Source organism: Eutrigla gurnardus (assembly GCF_963514095.1).
Source record: "Eutrigla gurnardus genome assembly, chromosome: 10".
Lineage (NCBI taxonomy): Eukaryota > Metazoa > Chordata > Actinopteri > Perciformes > Triglidae > Eutrigla > Eutrigla gurnardus.
In genome coordinates, this window is record NC_139924.1 from 24215310 (window position 1) to 24228838 (window position 13529).

Below are 13529 nucleotides of genomic sequence, written 5' to 3' on the forward strand. Positions count from 1 at the left end.
GCAGCTGAATAATTGAAAGAAGATCTCTTCTTTAACAAAAGTGCGTGTTGAGGTGAGGCAGTGACTCATTTAAGAGTTTCGAGGGATGAAAAGAAAAGTCTGAAGCAATGAGGGAGTGAGGCCGTTAAAAATTCTTTCTTATGTTAATTCCTGGGGAGAAAAGGGGACAGTGAAAGTGATAGCACTGATCTAATTATCTGTGGCTCAACACAAGTCTGTTACTGAAAAGACATCTAGAAAAACTCTAATCTATGAGGAACACAGTTACTAAATAAAGTGTAGATTTTTGTTTATACATGTGTGGGAAGTGCAGAGACTTAAAGTCAGTTGCACTCATTTTGTCTGGCATTATATCGTAGTCAGGCATTTATTTGCAAACTCAAACCTTTTAGTTCATTACAGTAATACGTGTAGAAGGAAAATGAAGGTCTGCTGAAGCCGTATCACAACACAGCTCATGAATTCAATGGAGGAGCACTGTGCTTTTTATGCCTGCCCAAAGCGATCCTGCCTCCCTCTCTTTGCTTGCAGCACAATTTGGCAAAGTGACGTCATCACAGTCATGGCGGCTATACCCCCCCCCCCCCAGTCAAGGGGCTTTGGCTTTTGTGCTGGTGGGTCATTCAAATCACAGAGCCTGACGCACGGATCCCGGAAACAAGTTTCTATTGTTGCAGAAAGGCTGAGAGGGCGAGAGGGGATGGGTTGCGGTAGACCAGCTTGGAAAAAAATAGATATAAAGTGAGAGCTTTTGACTTGTTTCCACTCTCAAGACATTCAGTGTAAGGATATTTAAAAAATTAAAATCCTTTAACCCACCAGGGTCTATTTTTGTGTAATCGCCGAGGTCAAACTCTAGCGTGAATTTTCCAAAACTCATGTTTAGAGCTTTATTTGACACTTTTTTTAATAATCTGCTGTGCCTTTCCCAAAATGGTTAAGTACACAGATCCATATTTATTGTTAAACGCTACCACCACACCCTCTGTCCCATGGAATTCACTTATTCAGCACCCAACCCCAAGGCAGTGGGGCACTCAGTCCAATGTGATGTGACACACACAGGCTTAATCTCTTCCTACTAGTGTGTGGTCTCTGTCTGAGAAGGGACATCCTCGGAGTTTGGGGTCGAGAGAATACTAATAACACCTTTGATTGATGGCCAGTGTCAGGGACTAAGAAAAGACTGGCAAAATTAATGACCTCTCAAAGTCCTGAGAAAAGTTTAAGGACGGCATTTAGTGGTGGAGACCCCGTCCTCCCCCATGTTTAGCTGTGTTTGGGGAGTTTCAAATCCAGTCAAGCCTGTGACAAAATGTTGAGAAGTCAGGCATTGTGTCTCCCGGAGGAGAGTCAACCCACATACCAGTGCTGGACATGTTCCCCATCTGCTTAACCAAGTCATGTCCTGTCAGCAAGCTTTGCTTAAAAACAAGAGTGGGAGGAAAAAGAGTTGGGCCAGCAGACTGAAAAGCAAGATGTTTTTATTGTCAAGTGTATTAGTCTGTGTATTTTCCCGGTATTTGAGTCTTTAAGATAAAAAAAGAAAAGAAAAGAAAAAAAATTGCGACTACAAAAGGCTTCTTGGTCCCTGCCGATTCCTGATTCACCCTTCCATCAACCCTCTTCAACCTCTCTGGCACCCCAGGAGTTGTATTAATAATATTACTAGCAGGGGGGAACAAACCAGGGCCTATGGGCTGCCCTGTTGCTGCAATTTAGAGCTTCAATGGCAACGAGTGAATGAATGCGTGCCAGGGGGAATCCCACAGGTTCGTCCACAGGGGTGAGGTCAGCAGGCGGAGCTGCAATAATCTCCCACCACTAACTTTATTGGCCTCCTCTGATTTAGTTTTTATTAAATCTCAGGCACATGCAATTGTTCCTGCTAGGTGGAAGTAACTTAAAAGCCTCAGAGGACGATTAGAAATATTAAATGACATGATCATTAGTAGTGTTTTTTCTTATTTTATTTTATTACTGGAAGACGTGTCTCATGGGAATGACAGCATATTACATAAAGTGGTATAAGACAAAATAGAAAACGTAAAAAAGCGAGGAAGGCACTGTTCTTCTGTGAATAACAATTCAAGTTTAACATTACACTCACTTTCTCTTTCTATTTGGTGCCAATCTCTTCTCCTGAGACTTCTTTAAGTGTTAAGAAGAATAACACAATATACACATATTTTGAAAGAAGAAAAACACCTGAGTGACACATTGGCTGACACAAAACATATATTTAAGGGATGCCAATTGGTAATGATAACAAAAGGAAAAGTAAAGAATGGAATAACTTAATTTGTAACGCTGGCGTGCAACAAGAAAACACAAGCATGGAGGCAGATTTCACATGGAAGAAACAACAAAATGAGGATTGTCCAGTCTTTTGATGATGATAATGTGATTATATGACTTTATCTTATTTCTTCACATAAGAAAGTACCTCTCCAAGCCCTTGGATATAGTTTGGCATAAAGAAATGGAGTGCGTCTCATTAGGTCAAAGAATATTGCAATTTGATACTCCAGCACCGAACATGATTAAGATTGTTCTCAAGCGATTATTGACATTGTTATTAAAATCAAGAGCAGTGTTGCAATTTAAATATCATCATGTTAAAAAAAAATCATCCATACCATTCATTTAACAAAAAGGCAAACTTTGGTGTAATGATGCAAAGTGCACACTGTCGAATACGGTGTCACGCAGATTAACACTGTGCTGCTTTGAGGGTCTAAGGGGTCGATGCGGTTCTTGGGGTCTTTTTAGCCCGACTGATCCACTTTTGAAAATACATCACCTCTAACGCCCGGGCTGCACGGACTGAAGGCGGGTCACCGTCGTTGCTGTAGCGGAGGTCTAAGTGATGGGCTCCGTCGGGAATCAAAATGGAAACCAGAGAATCCGTTATGTTGTGAGTCACTCCGCCAGCCGACCACGGGTCCAGACCTCCGTTACTGAAACACAACAGCAGAGGCAGAGGATCTACTTGTGTATCACATATTAGGGTTTTCATTTATAGTATTTAGGGCCACACAGTAAAATCACAGGTGACTTTTGTTTGGAAAGTATAAAGTCTACGCCACCTTCACAAGAGGTAAATGAAAGTAATTCAGTTTACATAAATAGCACCATTCAACTCCAGAACCAATAAAAATAAGTCAAAAGGACATAAAATGCAGACATCAAGACTAAAAACACTATAAACCGGCTACACAAAATAATAAACACTTACATTTTAACGGATTAAACTACAGCAGCAAACATTGGTACAAAATTGGATCCTTAAGCTGTATATCATACCTGTCAACCTCCCACATCAGTTAGTCACAAATAAAACGGCTGGTCTTTGTGTGGGCGCTGTTTTTTAATGATCGGCATATGCTCCGTTATTTGGGCTGTTTTGAAAACTCACATAAAAAGTTCCGATTGCCAGAACTTTTTATAGCGTGACAAAAGCATCTAATTGGTATTAAACCTAATAACAGCCACCTCAGTGTTTGAGCTACAGTCTTTTTCATTAAAGTTTTAAATACTTCTGTCTACCTCCTGTGGCTATCCAGGTGGGGACGCTTTACTCGTCTGTAATAAAAGCCAGTAAAAAAACAGCACTTTAACGGCTCTCCCTGCAGTCGACAAACCCCAGAAAACAAAGCGAACCTTCAAGCCACGTTTACCTGAAGATGATGTTGCTGTGAGAGGCAATGTCCTTCGCCCCGTAGACGGTCCCCGCCCAGTCCGCTCGAGGTCGGACACCAAACATGGCTTTGCATTCATCAGAAAAGGCCTTGAAGTTCCATTCCTCGGGTTCAAACATGTCCTGGACGCCATCTGTGCACATGGGCATCACCATCTCTGTGCAGGCCTGGGAATGAAGGATTGAACATGGATTCATCGCGACAGGTAAAGCTGCCTAGTGACACATCGGTGCAGCGATTAGTTCGGCATGGCAGGAACCCCTGTGAAAACCACACCTGGTAAAACCAGCCGAGGGCGCCGAGGCTGGCGGTCGCTGTCTGCGATGTGTTGAGACAGGAAGAGCTTCCGGTGTAGTTGTAGTACACCTTTGCTGCGCGGGAGACACCTTGCAGCAGCTGGTGATCAGACACAGTGGCATCGAAGGCCAGATACTTGCACACCACCTTGAAAATACACGCACAAAACCACGAGGATTAATAAAAAAAGTGTGTGATTACATTACACGTTAGGTAAGCTGCTGAGGCTATTAACAGCTTCACATATTTTCTTTTAAAATAGCACTAAAGAGAAAAATATAAATATCTAGTCTACAATAGAGTTGTTTACAAAACTAGAGATTGCTTTCTTGTGGCCTATAAAGTGTTGTTCCACATAAAAAGTGGTGGCGCCTCATTTGCATATGAAATTCCCTGGAATGAACTTGAATTTATTGCTGTAATCTTGGCACGAGAGGAAAAAGCATCCATTAACTTAACGCTAATGATCTAAATTTTGTAAAGTTTCGCTCTCCTTGCTACTATTTTGTTGGACCGCGGCTGATTTCTCAGAATTAATAGCGCGGGGGATAAATATTTGAGTTTCAGCTTCTGCTTAATTTCAATGTGTGTTGTTATGGTTGCAGCAGCAGAGTTGGCTGTTGTTCTGCACTCTTTGTGAGGCGGAGAAACTCGGCTTTCTTGTTTGGAGGTTGGAGGGGAGCTGCGCTAGTGTGGAGTCTGTTACTAAGGCTTTTGTCTGCCGGCTGGGGAGGAGTTGGTGGTCGATGGATGAGGAGGGCCACAGACATGTCCAACCAAAGATTTATACCGTGAAAAAAACACTGCAATTGCTCCAAAGCATCTTCTCCTTACTTTTCAGATAGGATTAGGCTTATACATTCATCTCTGCCAACAGATTTCCCTCCTCTAAGCCCTCAATACCCCGTTCTCACACTCACTCAGATAATCACATTAGCTTTGTCATTAAAAAGGTCCTCTTTGCAACCACTGCCTAAACCGCTTAAACCACCCATAGGGGTCGCATACATTAAAAGGCAAGGAGCCAAAAAACTCAAAATGACAATTTAGTGTTCAATTCACCCGACATGGTGCTCTCGGTTCTATTCAGCGCCAAAATGATACACAAATAAGCAGAAAAAATGTATCGCACTAGTAAAAGTTTTGGGTGAGTCTGCTGCGTTTTAGGGTGCTTGGTAGGCAAACAGAGTCAGGGGTCAATAGAGTTTGGTTTATGCACGTGACATGCCAAGGTGACTAGTAGAATACACTGCATCCAAGTCAATCAGCCACCACTCACAAGCAGCTATACTGTCACAAACTGCTCTACATGAAAACAAAGGATCTTTTGTAAAGTTGCATTTCAAAAAAATAGTCACAATACTGCGATTGCAGTTTTTTTTTCTCTCTCTCCCAAATTTGGCAAGTTTTGTGATTATTCTTTCACACCAAGTGTCGAGTGAAGTATTTGTTCCAGCCTCATTCAAATGAGAGTGGTGAACCTTTGTTTTAATGGCCTCATGAGCTGCTCTGGGCAAATGTCCTCTTTCTGTGGTGCCATGTGAGCGTCCTAAGAGGAACACCTCTGAGATCTGACGGAGTGTGCAAATGAAAGGACTATTGGTACCAAAGAAGAGAAAGAATGGTGGCTTACTTGTAGCTGCTCATCTAAAGAATACTTAAAATTGAAAAGAAACTAGATCCTTGTGAATATTAATGAAGTTAATTGACAGATGTCGTAAACAAAAGTTTGGAAGACTACAACAAACACTTGTAACACAATCGGCTGAATCACACGTTCACTTCAATTAAGAGCAGACTGTCGGGTCAAATCAGGCATTTAACCAAACAAAAATGGAAGTTGCAATAAAGTAAAGACCATTAAAAGTAAATCAATTTAACATTAGATTGGATAACTTTAGCCAAAATAAAGTCCTGAATATTAGCTACAGCATATTATTAGTGGATGTTGTACCTGAATAGGCCAGGGAGGAAGTGGCTGCAGGAAATTTGCTTCGTAGGGGTAGTCCACCATAGCCAGGTCCACCCAGGTCTCCTGAAGCCAGTTCTTGAAGCCGACAGCATCATACATGTTTTTTAGGGGGGTGCACAAACCGAATTCTTCTGACAGCCACTGACGACCAGACGCTTGTCAAAAGAGAGCAAAAAATAATTAAATGTCATCACTGCACTTCATAAGGTAACACCGTTAGCTCTTACAGCACAGTTGCTGTTGTTAGCACTGTTAGCTGCAAACTGCCAGCTCAGCTCAGGGGTGCAAACTCATCAGGGATGAAAAAGGTGACAAGGACCCAAACCCCCTCGCGGAATATATATATATTCATATATATATACACACACAATATATATATATATACACACACACATATATATATATATTGCATATGCTTCAATGTTATTCCTCTGCCTCACTGAAGGGGGCTGGCGAGAGCCTGGAAAATGGACTTCCCTTCCAGTGAAGGTATAAATAATGGGAGACCAATGCCAGGGCTAAAAGGTTTGCTTCAAACGACGGAACATAAAATAACTCGATCGACTCCTCACATTGAAAGACAAACTGCTTTGAAAATATTTGGAACCTCAAGAATAGATTTGACTCTGGACGAACGGAATAAATATTAGCAAGGGGAGGTAGGGGGCTTCTCACCCCTCATTCGCTAACATTACATCGATATCAGAGTAAGCCTTTGCTCCGTTGATTTTCCATTATTTATTTTAGGTTTTTTTTTTTAATGTGAAGGTATGGTAGGTACATTTAACGTTGTTTTCTCGCTTAGATTTTTCAAAGGTTCCTGAGAAATAGACACTGTACTATCCGATAACACCGTTATTGTAACCAGCAAAAATGGTTGTGATTTGCGATGCGTATGTCAGCGAACTGTCTGACATTAGCACGTTAGCCTACGTTAGAAAGCCTGATGGTACAGACACACCAACTCCGGCAGCAGACGTCAAGTCAACGGATCCCATTCATTGTCTATGTAGAGCAGGAGCTCCGCTTGATGGATACGGCACGTCGAATTGGCGGCCCTGTCGCCGTACGTGAATTTGCATAAAGTTCGATGGATTGAACTTTATGCAAATGCAGTCCGTCCAACGCAATGCCGCCGGCTCCAGAAACTTCGTTCAAACTATCAAACTAGGCAGTGTTGATCAAATATGAATCCAGATTATGTTACTGCACTACACATTTCCCGCCTCAAATGTTTTCAGAAACATGCTTTAGCGTGTAGTTTAACTGTAAAATGAGATCGTTTGTGGCCCGGCCGCCATGTTGGAAACGGCAGAGCAAAACTCAAGTCCCGCCCACTTCGCAGGACGTCTATCCAATTGATCCAACTTGAACACAGAAGCGCCCACTCGCCGGTGCGTTCGACGGTCCGTTGCGTCGCTGCCGGAGTTGGTGTGTCTGTACCATGACGTTTTTGAAGCGTACCAACGTCACTCCTGTCTAGTACGGCATCAAGGCAGCTACAGACCCGAAGATGACATGATTACACGGGTTGGCCAAACGAACAAGCTTGGTATAAATATTTATGACAGCTTGCGTTCGCCGATTACTTGGACGCCCCCCCCCCCCCCCCCCCGAAATATTTTTATTGCAGATCTCCATGAATCACACAAATGACCTTTTTCGGAACAAAAACGGCGAATTTCGCCGAAAGGTGACAAGTTTGCATCCCTGTCAGCTATCGCCATGTTGAGGGGCTGAACGGAGGCAATGGAGATGCTTTGAATTTAAAATTTAGCACAGAAAGAAAAGGGGGAATAACGCTACGCTAGTAAAATAATGCCAACATTGTTGTTGAATAAATTGTGGCGTGGAGTAGTGTGCAGGCGTATTTCCCCATTTTTTCCCTCCACATATCACATCTTTTGCCTCGTAGCTTTTGATTCAGTCCACAGAATCTCAAGATTTTGGGACAGATGTTACCAGAAAACAGTCAACATGCACACGAGCATCAACTTTTGTTATTGATGTAGCCCTAATGAGATGTGATAGGAATAATAAAATACCACTCCAAGCAATAAAGCTTATTCTACAGTTAAGGATAGTGAAAATGGAAAAAGCTTCCAGGGGAACCAGGGCATCCTGCGGTGGACACTCTCATCTGTATCCAAGCGGAATACTAAAGAACTGTGCTCGTCTGAGTTATGCGATTGTAAATTTTATGGATCCACACATTACAATCTGTCCTCTGTGCTGTGAAGAGGCTCCAGACTTGAAGCCCACTTTATATAACAAGTTTTAGTAACAGCTGTCTGGTTTCAGGCTTCAGGAGAAAATGAATCAAACTCACGAATGTAGACGATACGGACAAACGTGCAGAAACTCTTAAAAATCCAGGAGCCTTCCTCATATTCATTTATCATTCAGAATAATTCAAACGAGACATATTTCCTACAATATGACACAAATCATCTCGTCTGTGCGACTTACCGGTGGAAAAGACGTTGTTAATAGCCTTCCAGGACCTTCTGATGTTGGCGTCACAGTTGTATCCACTCCTGGCGAAGTCCTGTGTGACTATTTTGTGGAAGTCTCCACACGGCACCATGCCGGGGAACTGCCATATCGGTGCAGACGCTGCCAGAGCGCTGAAATACAAGAAGAAGTTAAAGCATTTCCTCAAAATGACACAAGCTGCACATCCGTTATTCTGGCTAATATTTGTTGCATTTGTGCAACATGTTGATGGGACACAAAAGTGATTGCAAAGGCATTGTAGGAGTCAATGGGTCGCTGATTCAAACTCTGTCTCATACGTAAGCTGACTTGTCTGCTACATCTTTGGGGGAATCCTGCATGAAGGCACCCAGACCTGCACTAATATCTTACCCGACTACTACATTGGGGTATTTCATCCTGAACCAGGCGGCGAGCATCCCTCCATAGGACCCTCCCACGGCGATGGCGGGGCTGTGCTGAGCTCCAGGTAAAGTGCTCTTCAGGTTCTGGATCAGCATTGCAAAATCTGCCAGGGCTTGCTCCGAGGTCAGGTAGTTGAGATGTTTGCTGTCCTGCAAGCAAATAGTAAAGTTTTGGTGTGAAATTAAGAAATGAAGAAAGCACACAAATGCTGAAACACTGGCTGAAATTAAACAACTCTTAGACTAGAATTTCAGAATGGCATCTTTTTTGTTTGAACTTTATATTTATTACTGGCTGGGAAAACATAGATGTGATCAAACTTAATCAGATTTGAAATCAGTCAGCCCTCAGTTAACCCTGCATCTTCACTTACAGCGTAAGAATCTTGACCAAATGGCAGGGACTCTCCATAGTAACGATGTTCTGCAAAAACCAGCATGGCGCCCAACTCCTCTGCAATTTCCCACATGAAGCCCTGCAGGAGGGGGGGTTGAATTAGAGAGAGGACTCTGTGCAGTGAGAAAACAAGGTCACAGATGGGATATTTACAGTGTTGTTGCAGAACCAGGTGATGTCGCCCTCGTTGCCAGTGTAGAACAAAATAGGTCCTCCGGGCTGCTGCCAGTGTTTGTCAGCCACGAGGTATCGCTGCTTGAAGGTGCCATCCTCGAGGTAACCAAAGTGATCGATCTGTATCAAATCAAAACAGAAAAACAAGATAGAAAACGAGTGCATAACCTTCAACGTGGACGTGACACACATGATTACACACATCATAAATCGCTCCAAGTGTAGCTGAACTGTGTAACTTGCGATCGTCAAAACATCCAATTTAAATATCTCATATGAATCCATCACACGCATTAATCCTGATGTTAAAATCTACACATTTTACAGGATGCAGTCCAGTTCATATGAACCGCACTGAGCTGGAGGTCATCAGCAGATACCTGGCCCGGTGCCAACGACGGCGTTGTGAGATGACAGTCCCAAGGTTGGATTCGAGGGTAATTAGCCCCAATTTGTATTAAAATATGTTGGAGCCAGTTTAAGGGATGCCACATTAGTTCCACTTGAGATGAGCTCAGGGATCCTGTGGCATCCCCCCCTCTTTCAGCTACATATCCTGTATTCTTGATGAAACAAAGGCGGAAAGAAACCAACAACTTCACAGAGGGGACGGCCCCCTCCGGGCGGCCGAGCTGTCCAACCCTTGAAAACGGCACCAACACTTAATACAAAATGTTTTTGTTTTGTTTTCTCCCCCTCCTCACTCACTTCCCTCCTCGGTGAAATACAAAGGAGGCAGCAATTTTATGAGCCAGTGACACCAAAAAGATTCCGGGGCCTCAATGTGTTCATTCAAGCCTCGAATCCTCAGCGCTTGGCAATGCTTTTAAGTGTGAGGGGACCATGAGACGGTTCAAAAGGAGGAGTTTAGCAGTTTAGCAGCAAAATAAGTGTAATGTTGGAACATTTAAGTTGCTGTTTGTCCTTGCAAAAATAAAAATAAGATTTTGTGTTATTAGTTCTTTTCAATTCATACCAGGATTTTCAAACTGTCTGATTTTAGGAGTCAGCTTCAATTATCGAAAGTAAAGTTTTCTTGCGATGCAAACAGAAATATTCCGATAAACTGATCTAAATTCCAGAGTGAAGAGGTTGAATGCATAGTGCTTCACCAAAGAGACCCCTGGTGTGTAATGTATCATTTGCACTTACTCAGTATGCACATCACAAAACCCACAAGATCGGTTTCATAACAAATCCACACGCTGATGAGTAGCGCCGCCGTGTGGTTACTGCCGGCAGTGTTCTCCCATTTCAAATTCAATTCCCATGCTCCACATCTATTGGAGCAGAACTTTTAACTATTCTTCAAGCATCTGTTGTGTTACAGCAAATAAAGATACGAGGGGAACGACCGGACCCCGAGCTCCAGTAAACTACAACAGTTAATTTGGAGGATGCGAAAGGACGCTTCCATTTATTGTCTGATGGAAAAATCAAGAGGATTTCCTCTTCTTGATCACCTCACGGCAGCTCGTCCCACAGAGTAGAATAAGGCAGCATGACTGATGAGTCTTTAAAAAAAACACACACACACACACAACGAAAACAGCAGACGAGCTACCGGTACTGAAAAGTGCATTACAGGGATTTTATTTGTTGTACTTGTCAAGAAAAGAAACATCATTTTTGGTTGATTGGCCAAAAAACACGCATCAGACAAGACAATGGGCTTCAAGGGAGGAAATGGTGTTTATCTTTTTGTCAGTGTGGCTGATTAGGCAGGATGTCGGGGGTGGAGCAGGTGTGGCGCATTGTCCCCCCCCCCCCTAAATACTGTTTTTTTACACATACATCATCAGCAGTTTGTATGTTTTATACTCAGGAACGCAACTAACAGTTATTTTCATTTTTGATGGTTCTGACAATTATTTTTTGTTCATTCATCGATCAAACATCGGGTTTTTAACACATCAGAAAATAGTGAAAAATGCTTCTCATAATTTCTTAAAGCTCACAGTAACATAATCTAAGACAAATATATTTAATCTGCTATAATGTGAGACAATGAAAATAAGAGAATCTGGAACCATCAAACTGACTTAAATGATTCATTGAATATCAAAATAGCAGCAATGCTAAATCAATAAACAGGTCATCTCTAAAAAATATGAATATTCTGGGCTTTGGTAATATATGCGTCACAATAATCTGTAAAATCCTCAAGTGTTTATTAATCCTGTCAACATCGGTTGAAACAGCCTCAGGAATTGTTTCCATTTACAATCCTATGGACTTGTGATTGTAGTTCAGTGTCTACAAACAAACATGGATCAAAGCTGTCCAACGTCCAAGTGAGCCGGCAAACAATACAACCAGATACCGAGAATATGTGGTTTGACTCAACATGCATCCCTGATTGTAGGAATAGGAATGTCATTAAAGCTGCAGGCAGCGATGAACGGGCCCTCACAAGTCTGTGGGAGTGTCTGTGTGTCTGTGATTTCTCTATGAGAAGTGAAAATGTAGGTTACCACGTAGTCCTGTTGTACTTTGGTATTGCAGAAGTAGGGGGAGCGTACTGCTATTTCACTTCTTTATTCCAGACTTCACTGGTTACATCTACTTCTGTTCAGTCAGTCAGTCAATAAATCTCAGTGAAATGTAATCCTGTAGGACACGCACTAATCAAACGCAATGATGCCTTCTATTTATAGCCTTGTACATTTTGGATAAGGCGGATTCCTGTGGTCAGTATGTGACTCGATGTGTGTGTGTGTAGACGTCTTCAGGTTTGGACTCCTATCCAGCGTGTGACATGTGAGGCAGACTGGATGATGTAAAGTCAAGTCACAGCAGATTGAGACCCATGAGAGGAAGCTGTTGTAAGTGTAAATAAAATCTAAAATATTTACTATACGTTTCAAGATGAGTGCAATAACCCGTGCTCTGGCCCTAATTAATATACAACCACAGTCTTGTTTGTATGAGTCAGGTTGAAAAGTCACAACGATGCATACGATGAAGTAAATGGAAAATGTTAAGGCTGAATGAAGATCTCTCAACCCGCCCCGAGTGAATGTTTCACGTTCAGTGGACCCCGGAGACCTTTTTAGGCACGAAGCCAGACGGGATAGCTAAGGTTCTCGGCCACAACAGAGCCAATTGTGATGGTTTTCCCTTCACTACAGGAAGCCCAAGGGAAACACCTATTGTCTGCCAACACAACACATGAACAACTTCTACGGACATAAGTGCATTAATATTTTAGAAAGAGCAAGTGTTTGTGGATGTATGTAGAGCGGTGATAAATAAAAAGGGTGAGCAAAGTATCAAATAAAACAATTATAACTTCTGAAAACATTGTTTTTTTTGTGTAAAGATCATATTACATGACACAAGCCCAGCCATATTTACTGTTATTTTTAAACTTACTTACTTACTTTTATACACAACTAAATTCAGCCCTTAGGGTGCAAACCCAAAAAGTTAAAGTGAAGTGAAACAAGCAGAAGTGAAAGAGGAAGAAATCAGTGTAAAACGCAGGTATGTTTACACTAAAACGCATGTTAAACTCACCTTCTGGGCAAAGTAAAATGTTTGGTAGCTGATGGGGGTCTCGGTGGAGTGAGACGACCCTCCACGTCTGGTGAAGAGATGCGGTTTGATGGCGATCACGTGAACACAGCAGCCGAGCCACAGCGCTAGGATGCAGGTAGCTGCAGCAGCTCTGTCCCGAACCCGCGTCCCGACTCCAGCCTGCATCGCTGCTACCGTCAAACACCGCTCACGAGAAACTGCCCTTCAGCACAAGACAATGCGGTCGCATGATCTCTCTCTCTCTCTCTGCTTGCACCGGAAAGAAGAGGTCTGTCCCGTAAAAGAAAGGAAGTAAAGACTCGCCTGTCAGCAGATCCAGCGAGGTGTCGGCAGACAGCGTGTGACCTATATTTAGCAGCACGGCAGAGGGGGGGGAACAGGAAGCGTCGGGGTCAACGTCTTCCCGACATGTTTGAACAACTTCGGCGTCAATGTAGCTGATAGCAATCAGCTAGCAGAACGCAGGTGGCTCCCACTGTGGAGTAAACACGTTCGCAAGGGTTGATGGGAGTCTAAACGTCCATGTGTGCATGTTGAGTCTAAACACG

The 13529-nt window shown here is 42.8% G+C and overlaps 1 protein-coding gene across 1 annotated transcript; it reads right to left on the reverse strand.

Annotated features, from left to right (window-relative positions):
* Positions 1–1954: 1954 nt before the first annotated feature.
* On the reverse strand, positions 1955–13407 carry prcp (prolylcarboxypeptidase (angiotensinase C)). The gene is made up of 9 exons (XM_084019423.1): positions 12961–13407; positions 9421–9561; positions 9245–9346; positions 8839–9020; positions 8440–8597; positions 5953–6125; positions 3978–4145; positions 3681–3868; positions 1955–2960 (listed from the first exon to the last, which is right to left on the reverse strand). The coding sequence occupies exons 1-9, from the start codon at positions 13144–13146 to the stop codon at positions 2738–2740; spliced, it is 1521 nt and encodes a 506-aa protein (XP_083875549.1). The 5' UTR covers positions 13147–13407; the 3' UTR covers positions 1955–2737.
* Between the last annotated feature and the right edge of the window lie 122 nt (positions 13408–13529).